Source organism: Epinephelus fuscoguttatus, linkage group LG17, assembly GCF_011397635.1.
Source record: "Epinephelus fuscoguttatus linkage group LG17, E.fuscoguttatus.final_Chr_v1".
In the NCBI taxonomy this organism is placed as follows: Eukaryota; Metazoa; Chordata; class Actinopteri; order Perciformes; family Serranidae; genus Epinephelus; species Epinephelus fuscoguttatus.
In genome coordinates, this window is record NC_064768.1 from 23,511,192 (window position 1) to 23,536,493 (window position 25,302).

Sequence of the window (25,302 nt, forward strand, 5' to 3'; positions counted from 1 at the left end):
GCTAACAGGGGGGCTTTCTACAGGTCCCCCTCAGGCGTTGCCCTCGCACCAGCTTGCTCCCATACAAATGGCATCTTCCACTAGTAGCAGACAGATGCTGCATACACTGACCAGAGGCTGGTGGTTTTGTGTATGTTCGTATAAGCCTGCTAGCCTGCAGGCTGTTCCTGTCATACAAGGCATGAGGCTAATGAGGTTACTCTGTTTCCTGTTTCTGCCTTCCTGTCCCCTCCTTTGTGGGAGTGGAAGGGCTTCAGCTCTGTGGCACGATATGTCTACTGTAACACAGCTTTGCATATGCTTTGAAACATATCGTGGGCGGATGTATGCACACACACCACACTACAGTAAGTTTTCAGCACAGTATGTCTAGTCCATTAGTCTTAAGATCCAGTCATGTGATAGGACCAACACACTTAAGCTGTCCAACACACACAACAAGAGAATGTGTCAAGTGAGGCCAAACCTGGCAGACTGGTAGCCGGAAAAGCTATAGCTTAGTTCATGGTAATATATTACTGCTGTCATATGCAATAAACTAAAGGAGTTCAATTTTTGTGTTTTCACTTGAGTCAAAAGTTGACATGCTGCTCCACATGCCTATTATTTTAGTTACTTTCATGACTTTACAGTGCACTGGATGCACCTAAAGCCCACTGCAAGAATCAAAGGGTACCTTCAGTGTGTGAAAAAATGATTTATTTTTGTTCATCTCAATCTCACTGAATTAGAGGCCCAGCATCAGAAATGTGACTTTGCTCATAAAGCATGAAAAGGCAATTTGGTGGACAATATTTTAATTTTCCATCATTTGTATATATATATATATGTGTGTAACAAAAAAGCTAATTAAATGTCCATATTTTGACTGTTTTAGTTTGTTCACACTAAATGCAAAGTACATGTTGGCCTTGTGTTTGTCGCACAAATTTGGCAGCGTCAGTATTTTGCAACTTGCTCTTAATAATATTGCTAACTGGGGAGGGCAGCTAACGTTCGTGCTTACTTGGTTCATGGTACAGTATAACTGATAGCTGGAATCAACTGTACATGAAGGCAACACTGTATGTTTTTACATTGTTCACAGCAGCGCATTAGGCTACTCCTCACTCCGTCCCTCTTTTACCTCTCACAATAAAAGCCCAACTTACTGTAAATTACTGCGAGTATTTTGCTAAGAGGCAACTCAACAAAATGGCTCACACAAGTAACAAACACTTATTTTCAAAAGTTACCATGTAGCCCCGTGATGTTGATTTGTAGAACTCTTATTGTCGCACATACATGTCAACAATAAGATTGTCCTCAATTTCTGATTCCCGGTGACATCGGGAGAGGCTGAGAGGCTTTCATGACAAAGTCTCACTTTTTTTTCCCGCTCAAGTCGAAACACTTAAACTTGGTGGACATTTACTTGCAAGTATTTGTGTCTTTGCATTGACTTTGTAAGTTATCGTAGCATACAGTTCGCTTTGCGCTGGTCTCAACACACCTTTACACAGCTGTTAATACATTTGAACAAGCAGGATTAGGATTTGGCATCAGTCCAAGTAAATAAATGTCCTGACAGGACTTTTATAATGCGGAAGGATTTTCATAATCTCCAGGGACACACAGTGCTCAGTGTCATACAGCCCGGCTGACAATGAAGAGCACATTCCTTCGGCTGTATAAGATGTAAAGAAATAAACTATTGCTGCTGATGTTAGAAGTCGTACCTCACGTTTCTATGTGCAGATCAGCACAGCTGCCGTGTGGAGGAGAGAAGGTTAGAAATGCAGCTCTGTTAAGAGGGATCAGCAGCAGGGTCTTCCAAGGCTCCCGAGGGAATAGCAGGGAGGCGTAGGAGCCATTTCTGCTGCTACCATGATGAATGGCAGCATGTTGGGGAGCGCCGTCGATCAGAGCTGTCCACGTGACGGCAGTGAGCGAGCTTGTGTTTGTGTGCATGTGCCCGCAGTGCAGGGGATTGAGTCAAACCTCCGGTCGACGGCAAGTAGCCAAAGTGAAAGTGATATTGTGACAGAGTTGGAGGGTAAGTGTGTTGAATGAGGCTGTTACTACTGAATGGGAGCCATTTGTTATGCAACCTGTCAAATCAGAGAGAGAGCACACACACACACATTCACACAGGGGTTTCTTTATACTATATATTTAACACGCATTTCTACCACAAGACCTATACTTTGCTCTATTGTAAGACCAGACGCAGCCCAGTCCTCCGCTTGATTTTTTTTTTTTCTTCTCAACAGTCAGCATCTCAAACCTGCCAAATGTAACTTAAGAATATGAAGAATTTTCCTCAACTGAGCCCTAAAAACCATGGCAACAAGGCTGTGAAACTGACAGAGACACGGCTGCAAAGCTGATATCACGCCGTTACTTTAACATTTCACTTTATGAGAGGCACTTAAAATTCCCACAACAACAATTCCACCATCCTTTCTCAGCTTTGTGGCACCAAATGAACAGGAAACAGTTGCTCTGAGCCTCGGCTCTTTACAGTAATGCTCCTCTGGTGCTGTGAGCCGTGTATGCACCAAGGCTGGAAACAAACCTGAAGAAACTCCTTTCACGTACTGTTAGATAATCTGTCAATACTGCTGCAACTGTCAGTGCTCCAGGAATGCGTTAAACTAACTACTTGTGTAGATGAGCATTCTTACTGTGTTTTCTAGTTTGTGTCCATCTACACTAACAGAACAGATGGCCCAAATCATCAATTGGTTACATTTTGGGGATGTTTTCAGTCAAACATTTGCCTTTTTGGACACAAGTATGCTGCTTTAATGCGGAAGTAGAAAGGTCAGGCAGCTGGTTTGTTCATTTATCTAAGTTTAAACCTTGAAGATAAATAAAATAGATACATGGAATACAGCGTCATAAGTTGGAGGCTTATTAATACTGGTGAAGGTTTGTGTTTGGTGCCGTTTGTGTGTGTTTAGGGTTAAGGGTCAGAACAGGGGTCAGTTGGTCACATAGCCAGTGTGGGTGGGCATCCCAGTCAGTTTAAACCCCTTTATTTTGCTGCCAGTTGAGCCTCTTCTGCTCACATGCACACACACACACACACACACACACACTGGATCCTCAAAGCACTGTGACATTTATTTCTTTCAGTCAAAATAAACCCAGTCACAGTCTGTATTTAAAAGCTCACTCCCTCACTCCATCCCCTCTCTCTCTGCTCTACTTTTTTTTACCAGCCTGATAGCGTTTTATGCTCGACAGGGCTGAATGGCGCTGGCAGTCTGTCACTTATGTATGCTCAGATAGATTCAGACTGTGCGTGCTTGTGTGCGTGAGTGTGCAAATGCAGACAGCTGATATGATTGACAGTGGAGACGCGAGAGGTTCGTGTGTGTGTGCATCTGTGACACTGAGCTCAGCAGGAGAGCCCGTCGCGGCCAGGCTGCAGACAGAAGGCATTGTGTTTTCAGGGAGAAACCTTTATCTGCTGCATATGTAGGTACAGGGAGAAAAGGTAGCGAGAGAATGTGGTCACACATCCAATTTCTTGCATGTTGAGGATTTAAAAATAACTCTTTTGAGAGAGCATCTGTCTGGATTAGGGGTCGGAATCACGGAGTAACTCACCATGCTAACACAATACATTGCCCACGATAACGATAATATCACAATAAAGCGATTCTTGATACTGATATATTGCAAGACAATTATCTTTGATTCATCACACTGTCTGAAACAGCAGAAGAAGAGATACTTTGTAACTAAGACGAAATAAAGTACAAAAAAGGTGCATAAAGTCTAGTGCATAAAGGGCACTGACACACCAGGCCGACTGTTGGTCAATGTTGGGCCATCACTGAGCGTTATCACCCCAGTTTTTCCAGTGTGTCCAGTTCTGTTTACACCAGTCAGTGGCTTTTTGGCGACATGTGCATGTTGAATCAATGCACAAGAAGAGAGACATAAGTGAGGAAAGTAAACAAATGACTAGTGTAATTGTTTGTCTTTATTGTTCGCTGCCACACGTAAATATTCTTTGTTCTTTCAACATGGGGTTATGTTGTTAATGTGCTAACTGGCTAACTAGCATCTTGAATCCATCCTGTTGGTCTTCTGGTCTCCCTTTTTAAGTGATGAATACAAACAACCACCGCCTGCTGGTATCGAGAGTCATTTCCTCTCATGGAGGCGCAGAACGTACTTGCTAGTCGGCTGTTGTCTGCAGCCTTTGCAGTGAGTTCAAATGAAACTTTTTGGCGAAGACACAAGCAACATGAGGCGACTCAACAGTTGGTCTTTGTTGCCACTACTTCTTTGATGTCAGTGTGTCTGGGCCTTAAGTCTGTAGCATTCCTCTCATTGCCTCTCCTCTCCTTCAGATGGAAGTGTTCTGGATCCCTCTACTCTAAACTTTGTGCTGGGATAGCCCTGCAGTTACAGGGAAGGCCCTATGGCTACACACACACACACACACACACACATACATTCCGATGCAGTGAGCTTGCAGTGTAATGAGGCGATTATATAGGGCCTCTTGTCCCCGGCAACCCCACAAACCTTGTTCCATTGGCCCATTCTCTGAGCGCCGAGCTGAGCTAAGCATCCGGTCTACTTGAAGCCATGAGGGACACGGAAACCAGGATGTAGTTAAAATTGGAATGTGAGTTTCGTGAGCAAACACGTGCTTCATAGTTGAGGAAGTCCTGCCCGGTTTTAGCCACTGCCTCAGTTGTTTGCAGATCGTGCTCATGTTATAATTGCTCGTCATGTTTTGTTAGTTCCAGGGAGCTTTTTGGGGAAACAGAAGCCATCATTTACATTGAAACCTGGAAGCAGGTTTAAAAATTCCTGGATTTAATTTCTAATGAGTCTCTTCTTCTCAGAAATACTTCTTAGATGTTTTTATTTGCATCTTTCACTCACAGGATTGCTTTGAGCTCTCTCCGTTATTGTGGAGACATAATTTGGACATCTTGCTGCATTGTCTAGGCTCACTCTAATAGTTTGCAGTTGTTTTGTTTCTCCTTAGGCTCATAATCAAGATGCCTTACATGTTTCAAATCCACAAATGGTTTGGTCATGACCCTAGGAAAGGTTACAGTGATGTATTTAGGGATTGTTATCGTTATCATCTGCACCACTTGTGAACCGAAAGCAGTGATATCCTCCTTGCAGCCAGTCATCTGGGGCCCATGTGTTGGTGGAGAAGTAAGGAAGATCAAGATGTGGGGAAAGGAAGAAAGAGGGTAGTAGTGAGGTAAAGACTGTCCCGACTACTGGATACAATAACCCAAGCTTTGTTAAGATAACATTTCTCCTCCATTGATCCATCCATCCATCTCTCCATCCCTCCTCCTGAAGGGAAATGTGTGTTGGAATAACAGATTTTGGGCAGGTTTTGTAGAGCAGATCGCAGCTGGCGCGTGGCCACATTCCTCTGCCATGACATTCGCACAGTCTGCAGCAGCAAAGCGCTATTTTTGGAACAGCTAGTGAGAGCGCACACACACACAGAAAGAAATGTACGTGTATGCAGATTCCCAAGTGTGTGAATGTTTACATGTGTAAGCTTGAAGGGTTTTTTTTTTAACTCACGAAAGAAAATGAGTAACTTTGTTTATACAGAAGTGGTGTTGGATGCATCTCAACATTTTGACTGGCTGTAGCTTTGTTACATTGGTGTCTACATGAAAATGTACATATATGGGACAGTGGATTGTTGAATAAAAACTGGAAGTCTTACGAACAAATGTGAGAAAACTGATTTTATCACCTTTTAAATCTGTGGTTTCCGTCTCCTCTGTACAGTAAGCACCCGCACGTCTAAGCTGCAGAGCTGACGTTAGTGTGGCTTTCTGTCACACTTACACACACCGAGCCAGAGCACAACACAACACAGAGGCTCTGTGATGCTCTTAAAGGCACAGTGGGTGTTGTGCAGTGAATAGTGTAACAAGCAATCTCATCAAAAACTCATATTTTAAGTATTTTTCAAAATGCTGGTGAAGTACTGCTGAATTTTTGGCACAGGCGCAATCTTCTAATCTGTAAAGCATACTTGTGAAGGACAGAAAAGGACTCCCGGGAATATTATAGTTTGGCAGTTAAAGCTGGTCTCCAAGGAAATTTGTATTTCCTCATCTATATCAGTCCAGACTTTATAACAGGATAACCAGATCTGATTTTGATGATGGTGGAGAGTTTATCCTTTCAAAGTTTAAAATGGACACACTGTACTCTCCTTCATCCTCTTTCCCTCTGTCTCTCTCTCTTTCCTCCTCCTTCACTTGTATCTAATACGGCACCCAGGCTCTTTTTTTTCCCGCATCCACTGATACACACAGCCAATGCAATCCACTTGTTTCCTCATCAACTATCAGAGTTATTGGATTTGTCTGCTGTGGGGAGAGGATTGTTGAGCAAGGCTGGGGTTATGAAGTGGAACCCGCTCCACTTTTCATCCAGTTAGATGAACAGATACAGATGCAGTGATGATAGATTAATCCTGCTCAGACTCTTGGCTTTTTTAGCACTGGCACGTCGCTGCAAGCTTTTTAACATTTGCTCTGTTCCTGGAACGGTTTTAAAAAATTCAGAGTATTCACTTGTGTTTGTCATGATTGTTCGGTTGTTGGCAAAACTCTGACTAGCTCAGATGTTTTCAGGGTTTTTGTTTTCTTGCTCTGAATTTAAATGGGCATATTTTAAACATGATCCAATGCACTCTCATACCTAAACGACAGAATATATCGATTTCTACTGACTTCAAAAACAACACATGGACTGGGCGGTGAGGAGAACATCAAATATCACAGTGTTTTTCACCAATTACCTCTAAAGATATTGAGACAGTATTGTAGGGTTGACTATTGGTGCTTTTATTAAACATTAAACATGTGATTTTTGATAATTAATAATCAGGTATGTGGAATTTATGACCAAGTGATTAAAGGAAGTTAATAGAACAGCTAGAACAGTCTGGTTACATTGCATTACATCACTTTACTGTAATGCAACCTTTAAAATCGGGGAAAAGACAACACTTACAGTGTTATGTTAGACAAAATCTAAGATGATGTCTGGTTTCATATCAAGATATCGGTGTAATATTGATATGTTGCCCAGCCCTACAACATACATTACCATCCTAACAGTCACAGTTTTAAACACTTTCTAAATGTTATCAAAAGATTAAATTTTAAGATTTCGTTGTAAGGTTAAGGCTACAAAAGTAGGTGGTTAGTCATAGAAAAAAGCCTTAAATCAGTAATTTTGTTACTAACATAAGGTGATATAAGTCACATGACATATGTCACTAAGGTAGCATGATACATATACTAGCATACTAGGCTATTATTGAAAGAAGTCAATGCTTCTGGGTGAAAGTCCTGTGCTTGTTTGACCCATCCATTACATGGACTTTGCCCCCATAGTAATTACTGTGGCCACTAGAGGGTGCCATCTTACATTAAAGTTAGGACTGGGTCGCTATAAGCAGCTTGCACAGTCAACCTAGATGGCTGTTTTTTTTGTTGAGAGCGGGTTGCATAATCTTACAACAACAATTGCTAGTTAAGAATCTAAGAAACAAACTCTAGCTGGGAATGATGTATTCTAAACATAAAAGCTAAACTAGTTTCAGGAACATAATTTAAATGTTACAAGAATAAGAAACTGCTTCTCAGGTGTATGTTCAGTGATATTTTCTCCCCTTCGTTTCCATATTACAGAGACATTTTTATAGGGAAAAATGTTTAAAGAAACCCAGCGGGAAAGGTACTACATTGGTATACTTCCAAGCACTGCCTGATTAATCGCAGCACATGTGTGTGACAGAGAGAGAGAGATGGAGCGAGAGAGGAGAAGGAATATGTGTCAAGCACAGTATCCCTATGGATGCCTAAAAGGTGTCCGTCTGCATATTTGTGTGGTTTTTTGCAGGTCGGATTACCTGCATATTCCATATCAGAATTGGGGGTGGGGTTGCCGGGTGACAGTAGGCACACAGCGGTCCTGATGCATCACTTGGTCACACACACACACACACACACACACACACACACACACACACACGTGCACAGAAAAGGTCCCCGCGCTCATTAGTGGGATTCCACTAGCCTGATGGGAGCTGGTCGGGGTGTAGATGTGTGTGTCAGTGCCAGGTAGAGCTCGGCTGGCATTGCTCCGTGTAAGAGCTGTCTCTAAAGAGCTCTGGCAATACCCCAGAAACAGACACACACACACACCAGACTGCAAAGTGTGACTGAGAAACTGAGATGCAACACAATTTGGTCTTATTGCTTATTTGAGTAGATGTTTCCCCTCCTCTGTCATGCTACACTTACCCTCTGGCAGGCAGTGTGAATGTCTGCAGAGGGATTTTTTTTTATTCCTGTCCATCACTTCTTGATTTTACACCTGAAAAGTACACACACACACGCACACACACAGAGACAGAGGCAGAAGCTGAAGCTGGTTTTTGTGACTGAGAATCCAGTGAAAGCAGTCAGACACCTTGCCCGAAAACAGATGGCACACTCGTTCTAAGGTCAGACAAATAGTTAACCTTCAGTTGAGCAAAGGTTGCGAAAACCCATTTAACCGATGATCTGAAGTTATGAAGAAGTGTTGGTGAGCGTTCAGGGTACAGCAGCTGTAACAGAGCCGGGCTCCAACACTCTTTTTCTCCCCAGCTGATGAAAAGTCAGTCAGCATTTTTTTCCCCCCTTTTTTTTCAGACCTTGTTGCTATGTGTACACAGCGCAGGAAATATCTGTGGCTCACTGCCAACAACTGTGCGGAAACCAGAGAGAAACTGAGAGAAAAGGAAATGCAGATGAACTTTAAGGTCAAATTTTTGGAGGGAAGATTTTTTCATTCTCAGTACAGCTGTGTCTTGTGTTTGTGTGTGTCAGGTATAGCTATGGATAACATAGAAGCTGTGTATGTCAGAGTGTAAACCTGAGATATATTGTCAGTGCTGTGTGTGTGTGCTGTGTGTGTGTGTGTGTGTGTGTGTGTGTGTGTGTGTGTGTGTGTGTGTGTGTGTCAGTGGCCTTGTGACACACACAGCGAGAGAAAGAGTGCCAGTGAGCTGTCTAGGTAATTGGTGCTTACCTGGCAGGCTTTTGCACACATGCACGCACGTGCACACACACACAGAATGGATTAGATGACATTAACTACGGGAGAAAATGGCATAATTGAATACTTGCACAACCTTCCTCGCTAGTGTGTGTGTGTACACGCGCGCTCATGTGTGACAGTGTAATGAGGGACTGCACGTTACACACAAAACACACCCTATCAGCCTCTGTCAGAGGCTGCAAACCATCGGTGCACTGAGCGGTCTCCACGTTCCTGCATGTGTGTGTGTGGGTGTGCATGTGCCAGCATGCGCACTGTATGCAGGGAGATGTGGCTGTCACCCATCAGCTCCATCATGTGCAGACACACAGCTTTTAATCTTGCCACCCCCCCCCACCCCCCCCACCCCCGCCTCCCTTTAGCTCTGCTGAGGCCTCATCCCCAAGGCCCCTGAGCAGACCTGGGAAATCAAAACAAAACTCTGCAAAAGCTTATTTTTATCTGCTGAAGAGAGAGAAAAAAAAACACACAAAAAGCACGGTAAACAAGCAGAAATCTTTCGTGTTGTCAATATTGTCAAAAAATATTAAGAGTTGTGAAATGAATCAAGTGAGTGAATGAGGTCGTATTGTTTCTGTTGTGATTACAGGAAGTTTTCAGTTGCATGGGGATGATGGATCACCAATTACTAAGTTGTTCTTTACTTGCAGTCTTGTCTTTTGTGGCCCACCTGTGGCTTAAGCAATCCACTAAGAAGCACTATGTTACACCCATTTCTGTTTCTCCATTGAATTAAACACTATATATAGTAGTGTTGAGCGACAAGGCAGAGAGTCATAGAGTATACTGTGCCATATCACTGCGTTAAGAAAAATGTACAGCTGTATACCCTCTATGGATATGAAATGATCGCTATCATTGTTGTATGGCATGGCTCAAGTGGCGGGACTTAAAACTGTAACATTTCCAAAATGCTGACATTTTGCTAGCGGCTAATTCTACATTTTTTACGAAAAGTCATATTAATATTTGCTGCTCTAAAACAGTAGTTTCCAGTGGCTGCACAGCACAGCTTGCTTTGTAGGCTGCTGCTTTAGAGCTGCAAAGGACTGATTTCTGGGAAAACTGCTGTTTTATCTAGGTGTGATTTAAAGTTAATTAATAAATTATATGTTATTGGATTGGTGCGTAGACTCACATGCTCGCCGATACCTGATCCAGCATTTTAGGCAGAATCTGAAGCATCTCCTATACTGGTAAGGGAATTGTAACAACTATAATTCACACCCCAAACATACTGAACTGACTTAATATTTCTGTAAAAATGGATGCATTGTGATGGTTCTGAAATGTCATCTTGGTTTAAGGCTCTGAAACTTTGTAGTAAGTAAACGCACAGACATATTTGCACACACCCTGTTGTAATGCTACTATAATTAGCCATGAGTTGTCTGCACTTATCAGAAGGCATAATTTATCCATCATAACATCTCTGATATCTTGTGTGTTTCAATGAGCCTGAATAGAGTGTAGTAAAGCCGGGACTGCAGCACTGAAAGAAAGACATTTACGAGCAATAGTCATTTCGGTGGCATTTTATTCCCTTGCTGTGGGAGGATGCATAATATTAGGATGAGATTAACTTTCTCCCTTTCAAACACTCAGACAGAAACACAGACTGCCTTGTGTTACCCCCGGCTACAGTCATCCAAATTCTTCAGTTCTGGGTTTTGTTTAGTGTTTTTTTGAGAGCACAGTTGTTCTTAATGGAATGCTGCGACCGTTATCTTGTTATTACAGCAGCGATAAAACATCTTGGAGTAATTATTTTTGTGTGAGGTGGAGATTTCTAACACACCCTGCGCTGACGTCACCATGATGTCCGCCAGCCACTCAGCCAGGCCGACTCTAATGATCTGAGTCAACTGGGTGATCAGAACGCACTCCCACACACACACACGTTGCTTTTCAGCATCTGTTTTCTTACATTACATTTGACTCAGACAGAAGGAAATGTGCTCGCTGGGATGAGCTGACAGGATCCGTTGTGTTTAATTCAAATAATTAGCATACATTAGCCTTTTTTTTGCACAAAGACAGAAAGTGTTTTCTTTTCTCAAACCTCACAGCTGAAGTCTGCTCGCCCCATGGCTTGACTAGAGAAAAGCTATTTCCAGCTTCCATTATTTATTAATACCTCTTTGTTGTTGCTCATGTCCTAATCTCATTTCCTTTAGTCATTAGCGTTGTTCGACATCAAACACAGCTGCCAGAGCAAAGAGTGTTGGCAAGAGGGGGGAGAGAAGTATGGTTGCTGTTGGACACTCACTAAAGACCCGTTTAACAATGCTTGTTGCCGTGGAGTATTTTTCTATTAAGCTGTTCAAATTCTCAATATGAGCAATATAGCGTTTTGAATAAAATTTCACTGTGATGCGCTATACATTCTGCCGTCAAGCGTTTGTTGCTCAGATTGAAACTGACTGGAGAAAATGTCTGGGGAAAGGATGTGTAGTTTGTGTGTGACTTCTGGCGACCTCTCTGACAATAACGTCTTCTGTCTCAGTCTCGCTGGGAGAGATTAGCAACACATGAACTCGCAGTCCCATGATGCTTTTTTCATTTGCTTCCTACCTATTCATCACCATAACACTCTCCTATCATGGCATTGTGGGGAGATGCAGTCCTTCGCGTATTGTGATGCAAATGCACGGCCCAGTGTCTAGCTGCAAGCTAATGCTATGTTATGCTAATGTTGTGTCATGCTAATGTCACGATGTAGCAAGAACCGGAACAATATGAAAGGAAAGATACAAAAACTTTGTTGTCTGTTTCTCTATCCCAAACTTGTCATAACTTTTCATGTATTCACGTGTGGAAATGGACAGTCTGTGCTGACATTGGCTTGTAAGGTTTTGTTTTGTCTTGGACCTTTCAACACAACTGGCTTGTAAGTCACATATTCATGTGTGTGCTGTTGTCTGACAATAGAAGCAAATGCTCATTATAAACAATTCTCTGACTTTCAGACCGGCAGCCTATATTAATGAGCTGTTCATTGTCTGTCTTCCAGTTAAGATTTTCAATAAAATAATGTGATAATTCAGAACTGCTTTTTGGCTATGTATCAAAAATGTACTTTCTCACCAGTGCAGAAACACAGTTGTTATTATTATTGACCCATTCTTCCTTCTTCTCTCTGTTTCCACAGGATGACAGTGATGGGATCCCGTGGTCAGAGGAGCGGGTTATGCGAAAGGTGCTTTATCTCTCTTTAAAGGAGTTTAGGAGTGCACAGAAACGGCAGCTGGATGGTGACGGAACCCCAAACTCCAATGGTGAGATCATATCCATGTCCTCAATGCAAACGAACCGTACCACTGTGTATTCCACCCTTCCACTTGTGTATTTATACTGGGATGGATCCTAATATGGATATCAGATGCATATATTTGTAGCTGTCCACCTAACCACTGCATGATACTGGTAAATTGGTCATTTTGTGTATTAAATACCACATGCTAAAAACAGGAAATAGAGCGAACTGACCAGATTGCTCAAATCACTGGATTACTGTGAGTGTAACAAAAGTTATAGTGTTAAATTCTGCTGCATCCTTCAAGTTCAGAGTAAAGCTAGATGTTTGAACATGCAGTACCATTGCACGCTGGTTTAATTTACCATTTTGTCCTTAACGGTGAGCTATTATGCTCATTTTCAGGTTCATACTTATATTTTGGGTGTCTACTAAAACAGGTTTACATGCTGCAATGTTCAAAAAACACTTTACTTTCCTCATACTGTCTGTGCCAGAACACGTGTATTCACCCTCCATCTGAAACACTCCATTTTAGCACATGTCTCTTTAAGACCCCCTCCCTAAAAAGCCCAATCTGTTCTGATTGGTCAGCATTTCTGGGTCCTCCATATCTTTGCATTGCAGCCAGGGGAATGACTGTAACAGAGTAAAGCAGCACTTTCTACCATGAAAAATTAGCAGTAAAGCTACGGTAAACCAAAATCTTCACAGCTGGACTTGTTCCAGCTGAAATATGATCGGAAAATCATGGAGAAATTCCCACCATCGGCAACCAAGATGTTTCCTCGACGTTAGCTTGTAGCTACATGTAGCAGTGTACTGGGGGCTGGGGAATGAATGTACAGAGTAACATTGTGGCAGCATTTTCTTCCATGAAAAATCACCAATCAAAGCTTCTCAGCTAAAATCTTTACAACAAGGTAACATGTTTCCCCGAGGGTAGCATGTAGCTACATGTAGCAGTGTACTGGGGGTTGAGGAATGAGTGTACAGAGTAACATTGTGGCAGCACTTTCCTCAATGAAAAATACAATCAAAGCTTCTCAGCTAACATCTTTACAAGTAGGTAGGTATGTTTTCCTGAGGTTAGCATGTAGCTACATGTAGCAGTGTTGGCTATGTATTATAGGGTTAATACATGCAGTAGCGTGCCTGGAGTAGATAACCATATTAGGAAATTGTCCTGAAGGTAGAAAAAAAAAGTTGGTATTGTGTGGAACCTGATGTTTTTGCTGACAAGGAAATATGTTTACCTCATTATTTGAAACTTTGGCCATGTTTCATGTGAACATCTGACATTGATGGCAGAAAATAAGGAAAAGCAAAACAGGTCACCATCGCAGTGGAGATCAGTTAAGTATCTATTTGTCACTCATCCCAAATTTGGAAGTCTTTAATAAGCTGAACGAAATTCAGATGGAATGAAATGAATAACATCTCTTGCAGCGCACTGTAAACAGCCGTGCAACAATTAAAGGACATCTTGAAATGCAGCAATTTGACGTGTTGAAAACTTTCACTTTGTTTCAACTAAATGAAAGCAGAGAAACTGCTGCACTAGCATTTTGTGGAGTAAATGTCAGAGCTGCCAGTTTTGTCTGGCTTGGCCGACATTAGTGTCTCAGGCTCGCTCTTCATTCCTTTAATTGAAGGGGACAGTTTTATTAGTCTGTTTGTAAGTGGAGACTAAGCATGTTTACTTTGACGACGGAGCCCAATTTGACTTAACGTGGAGAGAATCCAGTGAGAACAGATGATCAAGGACTCTCATTTTCCTTTTGTTGTGGGTCAGTGGGCAGTGAGCTACAGTCTTTCACTTTGCTGGTTCAGTGTCACATCCTCAAAGGAACCTTTGAACTGAAAGTATTCCCACTAGTTCTCAAATGTTGTTTACGCATCAAACAGACGGACTCTAAAGAGGTCTTCCACAATGCCACACACAAAGAAAACCCTGTGTGGAAGTGTTGTTAATCTCTTCCAGCTTGGACATTTACACTCATTAGATACATGGCCTAATAGAAACACTGACATGAATTAATACTTGAAGTTGTTTAGTTAGACAGAAAGCCAATTCCAGGTGGAAGCTTGCTACAGTAACAGTTAAGGGACTTTGCTGCTAGGCCGTGTAAACCTGAAACAGCACAAGAAGAGTGAGAACACAGGGGGATGAACAGCTTGTTTTGAACCAAGCTGCCACCATGTCTTTGTTTGACACTGGTGCTCCAACACAAAAAAGCCCTCTGCCAGCCAACAGCAGAGATTTTGAACTTCACACGTGCCTCAGAAGCTATTCTCAGCTGACATTAACACAACCCAGACACCGAAAGAAAGGAAACAGGAGGAAAAAAGAGCCTCTGAAAGTTCACGCCCAGCCAAAGAAGCCAGCCAGTCATCCAGCTAAGCAGAAAGGGAGACAGGCAGACAGACAGGAGGGAAGTCTCTTTTGAAATGTAGCTTATCTTTTATACCTAGCATTTTTTCCACCGTCCCTATTTTTTTTCCTTATTATATATTTTTTCACACCTTCATTTCTTCTCTCCCTGTCTGTGCTGACTGCCCCCTCCCCTCCCTGTAGCTAGTGTATCTCCATGTGTCTGTCTGGCATCTCATAGCTGCCACTCCAGAGCTCCTCAGGGCCTTTTAAGCCGCCGCGGGTAGCTGACCTTATCGCCTGAATAAAAATGACTCATTAGAAAGCGTCGGCGGCCCGTCGTGCCGGGGGTAACGACAGCAGCCCACGCTGACACAAAAGGGAGCCCGGCTGAATAGACGGGCCCTGCTGTTTTAGAGCACCGTGGGTTAGCGAGGCTTTGGAGGTTGTACGAGCGGCACAGTTTCCCGTCTCACATAGACGTTGTGGTGAAACGGTCAGCCATTTTGGAAGATCACACTCAGCGTGCGTTACATCCTGAATGGGCAGCTCCTGCTGTTTTAGAGGACTGTGGGTTAGAGAGTCTGGGCTTATGTTGGGGCCAGACATGTGCCGCAGTTTTCAGTCTCATACAGGCGTTATTATGAAACTATCAGCCATTTTGGAGAGCCAGACCAGGCATGTACATGATCCATAAATATGTCATAGACGGAGTTTAAGATAAGAGATAACTGTCATATCTAAATGATTTAAGTCAGTAAATGGATCACTTCATCAGCAGGACACTTTAATAAATGTTTTAAATGCATAAGCAAGAATGGCACACATTTATTGGTTTCAGCTTGTAAAATGTGAGGATTTATTGCTTTTTTTTCTGTCAGAGATTTGATGTTTTTGTTGCTTTGTTCACTTTATTTGTTTTGTTGGACACAATGAGCTATATGTAGGCATTACCTTTTGGGCTCTGGGAAGTTATGATGGGAATTCAATAGTGAGTTTTTTTTCTACAACATTTTTTCTTCTACTGTATAGAAAAATAGTTGGGGTGCAATCATAGACTATAAGATAATGGACATATCTACCATGACGTCACCCATTTGTTTGCGGGCATCTGTTTTGAAACCTTAAGTTTGGCGTTTGTTTGGTGGTCGCCATCTTGTGCAGCCAGAAGTGACCATATTTGGATGAGAGGGTGGAGGTGTGCAGGAGCATCGGGTGGCTCTGATTCATAGACTATGGTGACCCCTCGCAGACAGCCTTTAACTCAAACAGCCACACCTATGAAACCTAATAAAATGTAAATCGGTGAGTTATAGTAAGATTTACCCCCCGTAGAGTTGTTATGAATGTTGGCATTAGCTATAGAGACCAAAACCATTTTTGTGCCGGGCTGTAAATATGTTCATTTCTGCTGTAAAGTTGTGTAATCGTATATTAGCGCCTATGGGAATTGGCTCTATTTTGGAGCCAGCCTCAAGTGGCCATTCGGTGTACTGCAGTTTTGGGCGCATTGGCTACATTGTCAGCCTTGGAGGTTGCTGCTTGGGTGCAACAAACAATTACTTTCATTGTCAATCAATCATTCATTTGGTCCGCAGAAAGTCAAAAAGTAGCCCCAAAACCAGAAGATATTTATTTTGCTATCAAACCAGACCATTTTCACATTTGAGAAGCTTCTACTAGAAGATTCTTGCCATTTTTTATTTTAAAAAATGCTTGTTATTGTAATAGTTAATTTTCTGTTGAGCAACTCACCTGCTAATCATTTAGGTCTGAAAGAATAATAAAATAAAATGTTAGTCAGCACACAGGATCTGGTCTAAATCGAGGCAATGTCTTTGCTGCTTCAGTATAGTGAGAGATAAGTATCCACCATTTTGGGAAATAGGTGTCATCAAACTGAAGGAGGTTACAGTAATACCTCCTTAAAGTAGCAATCGTCTTCCTCCCCAGTCATCTTTCCCCTCCCCACATACCTCCATCCATGCCCAGCCTCTCCTTCTCTCCTCCTCTTCTCTCCGTCACTGTGAGGCAGCAGTGGCTATCTGTTCCAAAGGGGGTGTGGCAGTCTGTCAGTCAGCTGCGTGTGTGTGTGTGTGGCAGTCTATCTCCCCCACCCAACCAGCCTTCTCCCTGCCCATGGCCAGCAATCATGCCATCTCCCTGAGCCACTTTACCTCTTGCTGTTGGCAGCCGTCCATCGCTGTGTCCGTCACACTTCCTGCTTCTCCCGCTCGCTGTCTGCATTATTTAACAAATGACATTATGCCCTTCTGCGTCCCGGCTTCCGCTTGCTCACCCGCTCGCCCTTCTCCTGCTCCATCACGGCCACATTCTTCCTCTCCTTTCTCATCCCTGTCTCCCTCCATCCGTCTGTCCTTCCGGTTGTCTCTCCCCCGATGCAGGGTTTCATTACACATCAATAGGACTCTGGTTACTGCCTTCTCCGCAAGCTCCTGTCTCCTCTCTCCCTCCCGCTGCTCAATCTCCTCGATTATGTATCTCCACACCCCCCGCTCCCGTCTCACCATAGCCTCTTCTCCCTACATCCATCTCCCTTTTTCACACCGTCCTACTCTTTTCTGCTTTGTCCTTCCTGTCCTCTGCCCCGTCGGTCTTAACTACCTACAGTATCTGTCACCCCTCCTTTTTTTCCCCAATCCTCCTCCATCGCCACCCTTCCTTTCCCTCTGTCCTGTTTCCCATCCTCCCTCTCCTGTTCTCCAAATCGTTAAAGCTGCATCTTCTTCCTGTACCTCCCCACCTCGCTATCTCTCCCCGCTAGACTCGTTCGTACCTCTCCTCTCCTCTCCTCTCCCCTGCCATCCTTTCCTTCCCTCCCTCTCCATTTGCCTGAGTGCCGTTGATGGAGGAGCTGGCTGCTGGCCAAAAACCAGAAGGGGCTGAAGAGAGAAGGCTCCCTGTTTGCCCATTTCTCCAACTGTCCCCTCTCTTTCTCCTCATGTCGGTCTGCCCGTCTCAGGACCTGCCGTTCCTACGCTTTTTTTTATGCACGTCGTCCCCTTTCCTTCAGCACTCGCTCTGCTGTCACTCTGCTGTCTGTCTGTATTTCCCATGCCGCCAGCCCTTTGCATGGCCGGAGTGGCAGCTGTGGCAGCTAAAACACTGTGTGGGCCCTCTATTCTCTCTCTGGAATACCAACAGAGAGAAGGATGGAAGGTGGGATAAAAGGAGAGGAATAAGAGAATCACAGTAGCTGAGAGAAGAGACTTTAGGTATCGAATCAAAGGAACAAAAAGAGATTGCATCTATTCTGTCCTCGCGTGATCTCTTTCCACAACAGCTCGAGCCATTACAGAACCCCATCCTTCCCTCTGATGCTTTAGATTTTACTGCCTTGAACTGTACAAAGCACATGCCATGTTTCTGAACTGCGCATTGTTGTATGGTTTTGTTCTGGCTTGCGGTGAGTGTCATGCAATGTTGTTGGGTCCGGTTTTGGAGGGAAGAGCAATATATCTGGAGCTATTTTAAATCCGCTTGCCAGGCAGTCAATTAGCAGTATCTGCTTCTACTCTGAAAAGCTTCTGGGAATGGACACTATGGGGAGTTTCCCTAAAATAAAACTACCCATTGTTTCTTTTTATATTATCCGGCAATTTTAATTGTACACAGGCACAGTGGATTACTTGAACAAAGGGCATGAAATAGAATTTTAGTGCTCTTGTATACAAGAGGGAAAGGGAGATTAAAGTCTTGTATAACGCTGGAACTCCAACTGCAAATTATACAGAATTGTTCACTTATGAGAAGGAAGTCAAAAGACAGATTAGTGTATATTCACAAACCTAGAAACAATTAAGTATCACAGCTATATATATTCACAGCCTTTATATGCTTCCCTGTGCATTAGATACAGAATTGCACTCATTTTCTCATTAAGCCTGCGTTCGTAAGTGTTCTCAAAAATAATGATCGACCATTTATCAGCCATGGTATTCAGCTTTTATTATTCAGAAAGCCAATAAAATTAAATGATTGAAAAATGCGTTGCTTTGGCACTGGTGCCATCGCCCGCCTCTGTTTTTGTAGTCAACACTCGGTAGCCTCGCTCAGTGTCCAGCCCACAGCACTATCTGATTGGTTACATGTCACGAAAAATAGCCAACAACATTTCAGCCACAGACAGAGGCTGAAGCTGCTCTGGTTAGCGAGTGGAGCTGTGTGTTGAGCCAAAGGCAGCAGATATTACAGACGTTTCATATAACGTTTGTCCATTCAACTCACGGTGGACCCATTCATATGAGTCAGCCATCACTCTGTTTAGTTTGTAGGAACTTAAGTCTGCGGACAGTCTGTACACTTCTTCATGACTTACCAATGTTTTTGTATCACATCAAAACTTGAGTCCATACTCTCTCCCTCTCCTATCTCTCTTTCGCTGTATGGATGCAGCAAAGAAAATGCCTAAAAGTGCAGTAGGCCTATTGCACAAAGCAACACCGGGAAAGGTAGACTGTGTTACATGCAAAAGTGTCACTGCAAGTGTGTATCAGTTCCACATATCAGGTATCCGTCTCCTTGATTACTAATAATTGGTATCAGAATCTGAATCCCTGAAAGAAACATATTGGCTGACCCCCAAATCAAGAGCCAATAAGGGCATACTCTGCCTCCATTTTAATTTCCTTTCCTATACTTCTCTGCTATAGTTCCACTTATTACTGCAGCTCACACTAATAGGCTCCTCTCACCCCTGTGATACGCTATGTTACGCTACGTACCTCTGCTCACTCCCTCCTGCTCTCTCGAGACTTTGAGGTGAACATAGTGAGGCGATGGGCTTAGTTAAGCACGCATAAATCTTATTAGACCCCGCCCCCTCTAAGGAGCAGCCACCAGGATGGCACACTAGAATATCCCTCAGCTGCCCCATCCCATCCCAGTCTTAACCTCTGCCACTACCCCAACATTTTTGTCACAGGCCTCCACCAGCACCAGGAGCTTGAGCTAAGACACCGGCCTTTGGCTCCCTGCCTGTCTGCCTCACTCACCCATCCCCAGCCCTCTGCCTTCGCAAGACTCCCAGCACTGGCCCTCAGATGGGCATTCATGTGCAACCAGCATATGTCAAACAACTCTTTGGAGGAATAGGGGGAGGGTGGAGACGAGAGGGGGCGGCGGAACGGGCCTCAGCCTGTTTGTTTGTTTTCTGTGGGGACATCATGCGTCAGTCATTCTCTGAGCACAATTAAAGTTAATGAGCTCTTTCATTTTTTGCTCCGGTGCAAGTTTTTCTGGCAAAATGTACCGGCCAGACATCGTGATGACACTCTGTGCAACATCTCTTCTTTGTTGAGCCCCAACTAATTATCATTTTTAATCAGCTCCCTCAGATTTCTTTATTAAACATTATTTTTCATGGTCAAAAATTAACATTTTCTTTATCCGTCTAAATCTTTGGAACTTATCCTAAAAAGTGTTTCACAAATGCAGGATTGAATTCTTTGTTGACATAAGATGTTTTTTCATTTAATGAAACTTCACTTTTGCTCGTATGGGGAAACTTCAAGGCTCTTGAAGTGAAACTCTTGATTGATGAAAGGCAAGTGAATGTGAGCCTTTCGTGCAAACTGTGACATTGTGAGGCAGTGATTCACCCTTGGCCTATAGACTTCGAGGCTCTCCAACACCAACATAAAGCATTGCCAGCAGTGCAGTGGCCTTACTCATCACGCCGGCGCCTGTTAACTTTCTGACCGCAACGATGCGTGCCTGATGACTGTACCTCCGGCTTTCAGGTACTGACCTGCCCGGCGTGTGTGAGGGAAACCAACCGCCTGTGTGTCTATGCAATAATAAGGAAGTGTGGCTGTGTGTGTGTGTGTGTGTGTGTGTGTGTGTGTGTGTGTGTGTGTGTGTGTGTGTGTGTGTGTGCTCATTCAGCCCAAAGCACATTTATAAATCTCAGTTAAATCATATGTTTGAAAACTCCCCTTACCTGCTCTACAATTGCTCATCTTCATCCTGTCTCCTACACTGTCATTTGATCTTACGGCTCCCCTCCCCGTCCCGTCTTTCTCACATGACACGATGCCCGGGCTTGTTCAACAGTAGCCTCCTTGCTAACAGGATATCATTCAAGTTGCCACTTATCCTAACCCGTGCTCCACTGTCGTTATTATCTTAATTTATTTTCCTTTTGACACCCACCATTAGGAGTTTGTGGTGCAGTGTGATTGACACATCCCTCCCAAACATCAGTCAAATGGAATTTCACTGGGTGTGCTGGGAAGGCAATGAAAGAGCTGCTCAGCCAATGAGAAAGTGACATGCCAGTGTAAAGGTGAATGAGAGGGTTTATGACAGCAGCGTTCTTGGTTAAACAAACCACTTGGAGCTTAAATGTTCAGTGAATCATCATTTGTTTTTGCAAAATGAACATGAATAATTCAACAACCTGCCATACCAAAGTCCAGTCAGGCATGAATGCTTGTCAAAACAGGTCAAAACGGGTAAAAATGTGATGAATTACTGTCAGTGTCAAATGTTTGATTGCAGCGCTGATATAAATCTTCAGCTTTCAGCTCTGCAAAGTGATATTTCACCTCTTGTCTCCAGGTGGTTACAGTCTCCTCGGCAGCTCCCGCATTCTTCTTTTTTTAATAAATCTGGAAAGCTTTGAACTTCCCCCGCTGTTTCCCCGATAAGTTTGCTCATTCACGCGGTGTCGCTGAATCCGACAGGCCCGTATGACACGTTCCAAGAATTGCAAGAACTGCCCATGAGGAAATCAAGCCTTGTGATATCTGTTTAATTTGGTTGTCTCCCTTAATTACCATTGACTTCCACTCCTCTGTTTGACCTAATTCGAATTCTCTGTGCCTGTTGTTGCTTTTGATTTCAGAATCTGTCTGGGGGCTTATTTTGTTTGTCTGAGTTGCTTGCTAAATATTTAATTAGGGCTCTGTCAATTGGGCTCACTATGAACGTCAAGTCCAGCAATATCTGTTCACTTCTCTCTCTGCCTCGGGCTTGTTTTTTTTTTTTTTTTTTTTTAATTCTTTGTCAAAGGGCAGACATCACGTATGCCAGCAGAGAAAAGTAGTTGCATCTGACAAGGGAAAATGTGGACAGGAAAATGAATAAATAACTCTCTCCTCGCTCACTCCGCAACTGTGATGCTGCAATAGTTGTGGCAATGTGTGATGTGAAGGACTGTATGTGAGCTTGTCATTCAGTCACAATCGCTGGAGAGATGTGTCACTATTTTTGCTTTGCCTGCCGATGCTTTGGGCTCAGGAGCTCAGTGTATTTATACAGTCTGGATCTCTCTGTATTCATCCCTGTCTCTCTTTCTGTCTTTCTTTTGTTTTCCATGTTGTGTGCACTGTCAGATAAAGCACAACGACCATAATCTTATCAAAAGAAATGTATCTACTCCGCCTTTAGCCCTCTCTACTGCATCAAATCAAAGACAAAAGCAGAAGACTTTATTAACACTGTCAGATAAAAACAATGTTTGTTCCCCAGAGACTCTAACTATAGTTTTTATGCAATATTAAAGAAACACTTCACCCCCCCAAATGATCATTTGTATATCAATTACTCACCCAGTGTTACGTTGAATTAGGGAAGAAAGTCGTTTTTCTCGCATGCCTCCGTGGTGAACGAAGAATCTAAAAATGGAGAAAAGTTTTGATGAATTGAAGTCATTGGGGTCCATGTTTTACAGCTATTTTACAACAGTACTTTCCAAACAGTGTTTTAAATATTACAAAAACTGCATGTTTTTGGGAAGTACTGAGATATGACTGGATAAATGAAGCTTGGGCTATACTGCACGAATTGTGTGAGAGTTTATCTACAGAAGTTTTTATGTAGTTTTGCTGTTGTTAAACATGGCCCCCTATGACTTTAGTTGATCAAGAAAATTTGCTGTTGAGGCATGTGTGAAAAACTATGTTCTTCTTCAACCAAATCCACCGAGAAATGCACAGTTTGTATTCAGAAGCCACGCCTTTAATCGAGCCGATAAGACTTTTGTGAAGTTGTGATGTCACAAAAATACTATATCAAGATAGAAAGTGCTGCTAAAGTGCTGCTACGGTCGCTCCTTGGCTGTGAAGACACAAAAACTGCAGATGTGGAAGACCTGGAAACACTGACCAGTCAAAGCAGTCTGGGCTTTTTTGTGAGGGGGGCTTAAATAGAGCCAGATGCTAAAATGGAGCATTTCGGGGTCAGTTTTCTAAAAATTAAAGCATGTAAACATGTTCTAGTAGAAATCCCAAATACAAGTATGAACCTAGAGATGATTGCAATATGGGACCTTTAAGCCCCTGGATCATAAAATGTCCACAAAGGACCATACCAGGTTGGAAAAAATATTTGCTGGTAACCCATTTTGGTGCGTCTCTCCTCAGGTTCTCTAGCCAATGGGCAGCTGAATGGCTCGGGGTCAAAGGGCAGCCACAAAGAGGATGGATCCTTGCGCTCTCAGGGCCATGGGAGCCGCGAGTATGGCGAGGACGGCCCTGCAAAGAAGAGGTGAGACTGTTTGTGTGTGTGTTTTTATGTCTGTGTGAAAGTTTCCTAATCCTGTTTGTGAGTTACTGGGTCATTAAATAGCTTTATAGAGCTTTGAATCTTGTATCGGTGTGGACTTGTGAGGCTTTCGGTGTCTTGTATACATGATTTCGTACCAAAGGCTGCCGACAGCGCGAGTGTGAATGTGTGAGGTTGCGAGTGTGATGAGAAACTTTGCACACATGTTACAGACTGTAAGTGCAGCTTAGTTGTGATGAATTTCCTGAGCTCTGAGGGTTAAGAAGCTGCCATGTGATACCGGCTGCTTTCAAGTTCTCTGCACTGTTTTACACACACGCTTTATCTTTGTTTTTTCCCCTCATTTGTTCTCTTTCTCTCTGTAATTCTTTCTCTCTGTCCCCATGCCTCCTATGCATCCTCGCTAACAACATCCCCAGCGAAATCAATGTAAAATGTTCCAGTGTTATTTTGTTCATTGCATTAATTATATACTTGGTTTATGTACTCTCATTCTTCCTCTTCTGTCTTTTCCAGGCCCTCACTCATAACTGCTCAGTAACAAATTTGGAAAAGAGAGCAAGTTGTCTGTTAGTTCTGTAAAAGATGATGACAGTCAACAGAGAAGTGTAAATAGTACCACCCTTTAAAAGAGCGCTGAGGTCTTTTAATGAGCACACCCCATCGTCTTTTAACGCAAATGCCATTTCAGTCATTTATAATTAGCCACTTAAAGGAATGTTGCCATGCATTTCCAAATGAATCATCTAGAAATTGAACTTGTTGCAGAGTACAATAAGCCGTTAATTTCCGGCCGGCATAATTTATTTAAAGAAGGCATTTATATCACGAGTGAATTATTGAAATGGATTTCATCTGTGCAAAAAAAAAAAAAAAGTAATTTTCAGAGAGATTGGTACAAAACCCTGCTCCCTCCTCAAGACAAATGTTCTTGGAAAATGGAATAAAGGGTGTTTGGAAAATGTGATGCTTCGAATGCGTTCAGCACGAAGTGGGTTTTGAAATCACAAGCTGGAAAATATGATTTACAAATAATCATGCTCTATAGAGTGTACAGCAGATTAAAACAGCTGGTGTGTGTCTCAAAGCTGATGTTTTTTTTCCTCTGCCTCCACACCACACACACACACACACACACACACACACACACACACACACACACATAATTCAATGCACAATCACATTCATGCTTATATTTTCAGCAGCCACCTCTTTTTCTTATATTTTTATTCTCAAGCAGCCGGCTACTGTAGGAGGCAGGTGTGTGTGTGTGAAAGCGTGGGTGCCTGCCCGTGTGCTTGTGTGTGTTGTTTTGTTCTGCCACTGGTCTCTCACACACATTAACAGGGCATCAAAGCATCAGTGTAAAGCTAGGGGCGGAGTCTGTGGGGCGGGGGGGGGTTGGGGGGCCGGACAGCAGCAGATGTCCCTCTGTAATGAGCAGCCCATACAGGCTCCATTCACTGTGTGTCAAGCACCTGCCTAAATCCTGCTCGCTGTCATTCGATACTGTAACCTCCAAATCTGAGCTCGGTCATTATGAGCTTTCATCTACCTGGCTTTGAAACAGAGGAGCGTGCCTCTGAAGCAGCTGATAAGAAATTCAAGTTTTCACGGGGCCGTTCCAGAGACAGAAAAGTTTGAGATACTGTAGAAATGGTATATCCTTGAACATGAAATAAAGGTACAAGTGTTAAAAAAAGACAGAAAATCATTTTCTGTAAGTAGTCAAAAACATTATCTGGAAGTCAGAGAGAATAAATGAGGTTGAGTCGTACACTTAGAGAATAATTGTAGCGATGGTCTGACCGACAGCAACAGAAAGAGTTGAATTGAAACCAAGTGACCCTCTGGCTTGTATTATAGCAAATTATAAACACTGTGCTCTCTCTACCAGCTGAGGAGGAAAAGCACTGAAGGAATCAAGTCCAACAAGGACACTCTCATACTTTTATTCTCTTTTGCTCTGATGGCCTGTAGTGCTGTGTGTTGAGTGGAGTTCAGTTAGAGGCCAGCTTGCTCGGTG

General features: G+C 43.1%; 1 protein-coding gene across 1 annotated transcript in view; it reads left to right on the forward strand.

Moving 5' to 3' along the window:
• The window catches only part of jarid2b (jumonji, AT rich interactive domain 2b), a 128,511-nt gene that overhangs the window by 47,463 nt on the left and 55,746 nt on the right, over positions 1-25,302 (forward strand). Inside the window, exons 2-3 of the mRNA XM_049603152.1 lie at positions 12,269-12,395; positions 23,135-23,258. Of these exons, the coding sequence (XP_049459109.1) occupies positions 12,269-12,395; positions 23,135-23,258 (251 nt within the window). The remainder of the gene's footprint in view (positions 1-12,268; positions 12,396-23,134; positions 23,259-25,302) is intronic.